Source organism: Phoca vitulina, unplaced genomic scaffold (genome assembly GCF_004348235.1).
Source record: "Phoca vitulina isolate PV1807 unplaced genomic scaffold, GSC_HSeal_1.0 scaffold1137, whole genome shotgun sequence".
Classification (NCBI taxonomy): domain Eukaryota; kingdom Metazoa; phylum Chordata; class Mammalia; order Carnivora; family Phocidae; genus Phoca; species Phoca vitulina.
In genome coordinates this window covers 1-6,112 of record NW_022590824.1, presented here as the reverse complement: position 1 = coordinate 6,112, position 6,112 = coordinate 1, and the positions used below count along the sequence as shown (strand labels likewise).

General features: G+C 43.8%; 1 protein-coding gene across 1 annotated transcript; it reads left to right on the top strand.

The window, feature by feature from the left end:
• The first annotated feature begins 627 nt into the window (after positions 1-627).
• Positions 628-2,417, top strand: WFDC9 (WAP four-disulfide core domain 9). Its single transcript, XM_032399767.1, has 3 exons — positions 628-718; positions 1,715-1,862; positions 2,387-2,417. Exons 1-3 carry the CDS (start codon positions 628-630, stop codon positions 2,415-2,417), a joined length of 270 nt encoding a protein of 89 aa, XP_032255658.1.
• The last annotated feature ends 3,695 nt before the right edge of the window (positions 2,418-6,112 follow it).

The window sequence follows — 6,112 nt, the reverse complement described above, 5'->3', positions numbered from 1 at the left end:
GAAATTTTAAGAGTCCCCTGACCAGTTCGTGACCATCAACTTTCTCAAGTCCTACGTAGTAACCCATGTCACATAACTCACTCTGGAATCACTCTGGTACTCTGACTTAGGGTCTGGACTAACAATTCCGTTATATTATCCTATTACATATGTTCTTAAGTAAACAAATCAGGACACTTGATGTGTTCCGTTATTCCAAGTTCGTAAATATAATGAGTACAACAAAAAGGGACATACATACACTGGTTATCCCTCGGGGGTGGAATTCCTAATGCTTACCCACTTCCTTTACGTGTTTCATTTTTGTTTTTGACAAATTATACAAGCTGAAGATTTATTGCTTTTTAATCAGAAAAAAGCCATGCATTCTCAAAAGAAATAATTTTGCAAAGGAAGTGGCATGTAATTTGAGAGGGGGAAGTAGCCTGAGGAAGCCAATGGCTAGCTTGACATGTTGTTAGGTGCCAGAGGGTGAAAAGTAAAAGAAGGGGAAAGAATAATCCAATATTCACAAGCACTTTCTCTCTCTCTGACCTTATTCACCTTAATTCCTGTCCTACCCATAGCGGCATTGGGAGAAGACCTGTCTTCTGCCAGAACTCAACCCAAACACACAGAGAGACGACCATGAAGCCCTGGGTTCTCCTACACGTCATGCTCATCTATGGGGTTGTGATGCTTCTGCCTGTGCTGGGAGGCCTCAAGAACGAGACTTTTTGTAGGTGGTATGACATGGGAGGAGGGGGCTCTGCCCAAGCCTGGCATGTCTGGGGTAAGTGATTCTGGGACCACCTTTCCTGGATCACAACCCTCCTTAAAGCAGAGACATCCAAGAAAGATTTCTGTTGGGTGTTCCCAATTTGGTGCCCCTCCATGCTCCCCCTTGGAGCTCTGACAACAATCATGGGTATACAGAAAGGGAACATAGCTTAATCTATAAGTCCATCCCATAAGCTAGCAAGAAATGATATTTTCCAATGTTAGGCTACCTTAGACAGGGGAAACACCAACACAGAGCTTTCCTCTGAGCCCATATTTTCAGATCTCTGTGCCTTTGATGAATACCAATAGGGCAATATTATTTACTTGGAAGGGAAGAATCTTTTAGAATATGAAAAAGGGGAAAGCCAAAATAGGGATCCTTAGGAGTCAAAGTTTGTGGTCAGATGATTAAATGGGGATAATGAAGGGAGGGTTATGGGCCAGTGAAAGAGATGGAATTTGGGGAGAGGCTGAGTGCTTAGCAGGTATGAGTACAGAAGCAAATAGACAAGGGAGAAAATAGGTACCCATTCTCCCCCAGCTCAGTTTTCCATTCTGTAAATTGGGTATGGAAAGTGGAGCTAGACAATATTGCCATCCCTGAAATCCCAAGTCCAGTGAGAATAGACTTGGTGAGGTGGTGCCATAGATGGTGAGGTTGTCCTGGGTCCTATCTTTAGGGAGCTTGGGGAGGACCCAAAGGCCTGCAGTTCTGTGGGGACATGTGGAAAGAGGGAAGGCATGTGATGTAAGAAGGGTCTCCTGTGAAAAGACACAGCTAAAATTCAAGGAAAGGAATTTCTTAAAATGTAGAGAAACATTTTGTTTATGACTTTGAGCTCAGGTTTCAGAGCTAGGGGAATGTTAAGCTTGAGAAGCATTTCTTCTCTAAGTCGTGGGTGGATGGATCTACCATCTACCATCATCTACCATCTACCATCTACCATCTCAGTTCCAGCTGGAAGAATAGTCACTGAGCAGTGCTGGGTACAGCCTCCATTAAAGTATTGTGAGAAGAGGTGCACTAAATTACAAGAGTGTTTATCTCCCAATCATACATGCTGTTGGACCTTCTGTGGAAACATCTGCTTGGACAATAGGTGAGTTGGTTAGAGTGGGAAGTTCGGGCGTAGACATGCTTCCTCACTACTGGTCAGAAGCTGTGACATGGAATAGATATACCCAAATACTGCTCAAAGAAACAGGCAGGATAAGGCAATGTCCTCCCATCTCCATATCTAGCTGCCATTTGGGGCAAAAAACCCAAGACACCAATGTGGGGCGGGGGGGGGCTCCACTTTCCATCCTTTGTTTTCATTCAGTTCCCCCAAAGGCTCACCCGTCTGTTTGTTCATCCCTCTTTTGTCCAAGGCCATGACTATTGCCTCCTTGGTCTGGCGTCTCCATTGGCTCCTTGTCTCAGGCAGGCCCAAAGAGACCCCATCTCCACCTATCTGCCCAGTTGGCAAATCTCTTGGGAGAAATAGTTTAAAATGGGTAACTCCTGATAGTACAGAAAAAAAAAAATTCTGTTCCCATTGACAGGGACCGGGGTGCTATTAAGTTTGGGAATGGAGGTCTCCAGGGTTCCCTGACTTTTAACCACTTGACTTGTCTCTTCCAGAGAACCCTTTAAATCCATGCTAAACCCCTAGGTTCTAGGTGGCACACCACTAGTGTGGGCTAGAGGATGACTATGTAGTCTAAGAAGTAAGAAGAGTGCTTCCTGGACCCCTGTTGGGTTATTCACTTGCCTGGCTGAGGACCCTTCATTATCCCCTTCATCTCTCTATCCTGAGAAAGCTCAAGTCTCTGCCAAATAAACTGATAACCAACCTGAGGGCTCTGCATTGTCTCATACTCCATTCCCGTGGTTCCTTTCTGTCTTTACGATGACCAACAGTTGTTCCCATCCAACTCTGCCTTCCCTGTTAGACCTATATATTAGTCAATAGACTCACATCTGTAGCAAAAAATGCAGAGATTTATAAAAACCTCACTAAACAGAGTAAAAGTTTATTCTCATTCACAATACATTTCACTGTGGGTGGTCGGTGAATGACCCCCATGCCATGTATGAGTCAAGGACCCTGAATCCTTCTATCTATAACTCATCCTCTCCCAGGGACTCCACCGCATCCAGCCAGCATATGGAAGAAGAACGGGCAGCATGGAGGCTCCTACAGAAGGGTTTTAATGGCCAGGCCTAGAAGTGGAGCTCTGTTTCCATCCACATTCTATTTGCCCTAATGTAGTCAGAGGGTTGCCTTATTTGCAAAGGAGACTGGGAAATACAGTCTAGCTGTATGCCCAAGGACAACAGAAAGCAGGATTTGGTGAACTCATGGTGGTCTCTGAACTGTATACTGAACTGTATACTTATGTAAAGCCAAATGCCTCAGCAAGACGCAAGACGCAAGACCCTGGCCTCCACATCACTGTCTAATGGAACAAGCACTGCCCCCCCAGCATGAGAGAAGGCATTCTTGCCCTCAAGGTGGGCACTCTGAGCTTCCAGAGTGATCTTCCTTCTGCAATCTCCATATCCGCTCACTCCCACCTGTTTTGTCTGCCTGGTAGTTTTATTATTCATATCCTGAGCTGTCTGCTCATTCCAGGCAGGCTTTCCAGCCCATACTGTTCCCCTAGATTATATTGAATTTCTACCATTAGTATCTTGAAGATCATTTTAAAAATATAACTTCCCTTGGATGAGGAGATAATAAAGTCCCTACAGTGTATTCATATCTGTGCCTTTTCCCGGTCCAGAGAATGAGATATTCTCTTTTAGATGGGATGAGTCAGCATATCACACTTATCAACTGTAGACCCCATGGAAAGGTTCCAGAATGGGATACAGCCAAGACCAAGGCCAGGCAAGGGACTAAGGCCTAACAGAACACTGGTCAGTGTCCTAGAGCTCAGAGTAAGGAAAAGGCACAAGGACTCAGGGGCTCAGGTAAACATCCTTCAGGAGTGGGGCTTTGTCTTGACCTTCAGGGATAAGGAGCACTTGGAGCTCGATTGAGTGAAAGTGGTTATTCCTTCCTGACCAAAGAAGTAAGAGAAGAACAAGAGGTTAGGGACCCCCAGTGGAAGGACCAGGGAAGGAAAGCGCTGTCCACTTGAGGATCCTGGATATTACGGGGAAAGAAAAGCTATTTTTCCTCTATCCTTCTGGGTTCTTGGCGGAGACCCCCTGCAATAAGAGACAGATTAGCAGGAGAAAAAGGAACAGAAGTTTACTAATATGTGTACCTCCGCTTTACATGGGACGGACCAGGAAAACTGAGTCACTGCCCCAAATGGTCCAAGCCATCTTCTTCAATACCATCTTCAGCTAAAGACAAAAGATGTGGAAAGGAAGGGGAAGGTCAGTTATGTGAGGTCACCAGGAAAGCACAGTGGTTGTTGGCTCATGCCAACCTCATTCATAAGGTTTTACTTCTCTAGAAAATATTTCCATTTAGTAATGTGGTGAAGATGATCTGGATAATGTACAGCACGTGTAAACAGTGTGAGCATGGAACAAGCTGAAGTGTGATGCAGGGACTATACATCCTCTTGCTTGGGTTTACAGACAACTTAAACATTTTTGCATGCACAGCTCCTTAGGGAATACTTTTTAAAGATCTGAATAAGTGTGATGCAGGTAAAATCAAACTGTTACATTTAACCTCTTCAGTGCGTCCACAATTGGATATTTTTTTCCTCCAACAGTGTGATGGAGCTTCTCTGTTACATGACAGAGCTCTGTCATCTGTAGGTGATTGTCTAAATGAGTGTTCTCCAGTGGCTCCCGGACTGTGGCTGAGGGGGGTTAGAGTCAGTTCGCAGGCTGCGTCAGGGTGCCATGCCAAGGCTGAGGTCTCTATGCCAATGTCCCAACCCATGGGTCAGACTCCTCCCGGGTCCCTTGGTGTATGTTGCTGGATCCGCAGCTTCCACTAAGGTACTTTGGTCTGTGGGTGGATGCCAAATTATTGTGTTGCGGGGGTGGGGGGTTTCAAGCAGGGGAGTCATATTCAGCCATCTTGTTGATGTCACTCCTGAGAAGTACGTTAATGGAATGGGCTGATATATAATAGTGGGATTACAGAAATTGTAAATTAAGTATGCTGAGCACTGGGCGTTACACGCAAACAAGAATCATGGAACACTACATCAAAAACTAATGAAGTACTGTATGGTGACTAACATAACATAATAAAAAAAAAGTTAAAACAATTAAAAAATGAAATGTGCTGGTATCATTTAGGAGCTAATTCATGTGAAACACAGACAATGCTGGGGAAATTCAGGCTTAGAAAAAGTTATTGCACTTCAAATTTTGTAATCAAGTTTTAAATGTCTCTGGTGATTTTAAATTTCCATTTACTTACATTTTCTGATATTCTTTTTTAAAAAAGATTTTATTTATTTGAGAGAGAGAGAGAGAATGAGCAGGGGGGAGGGCAGAGTGAGAGGGAGAAGCAGACTCCCTGCTGAACAAGGAGCCGGACGAGGGGCTTGATAATAAGACCCTGAGATCAGGACCGAAGACAGATGCTTAACCGACTTAACCGCCCAGGCTCCCCCATTTTCTGATATTCTTAAATGGCTTTTAAGATATACTAAAAACACTTATACAGTAAGTATGTATGATTTTTTGGGGGGGAGGTCAACTCTAAAGCTATATTTTGTGAAAAAAGAATGACATAATTATCTATCTAGGTAATGGATAACTGATCATATCTTATTAATTTTCTTAGTACTTTTCTGTGTTTTTCAGATTTCTAAAATAAGAAATGATAAATTATGAAGAATTCATTTCAGCAATGAGAAGAGTAGAAAACATAAGAGAAGGAAAGTACCTCAGGAGAAGCCAGTGCCCAGCCAAGAAGTGGTGCCTGGAGGAGATGAGGCAGAACCAGATGGGGCAGTGAGAGTCGAGTCACGTGTTCTCCCAACTCTTTGTACTTCTGCGTTTTTCAAATTTCTAAAATAAGAAGTGATAAATTATGAATTCATTTGTGCAATGAGAGAAGTAGAAAGCATAAGAGAAGGAAAGAACCTCAGGAGATAAAAATGCCCAACCAAGGAGTGGTGCATGGAGGAGAGGAGGGAGAACCAGATGGGCAGTGAGAGACCAGTCACGTGTTCTCCCAACTCTTTGTACTTCTGCGTTTTTCAAATTTCTAAAATAAGAAGTGATAAATTATGAATTCATTTGTGCAATGAGAGAAGTAGAAAGCATAAGAGAAGGAAAGAACCTCAGGAGATAAAAATGCCCAACCAAGGAGTGGTGCATGGAGGAGAGGAGGGAGAACCAGATGGGCAGTGAGAGACCAGTCACGTGTTCTCCCAACTC

Coding starts and splice junctions, on each gene's coding strand:
- WFDC9 (XM_032399767.1), top strand. CDS start 628: ATGAAGCCCTGGGTTCTCCTACACGTCATGCTCATCTATGGGGTTGTG. Junction 719..1,714: donor CCTCAAGAACGAGACTTTTT/GTAGGTGGTATG, acceptor CTACCATCTCAG/TTCCAGCTGGAAGAATAGTC. Junction 1,863..2,386: donor AACATCTGCTTGGACAATAG/GTGAGTTGGTTA, acceptor TGTCTCTTCCAG/AGAACCCTTTAAATCCATGC.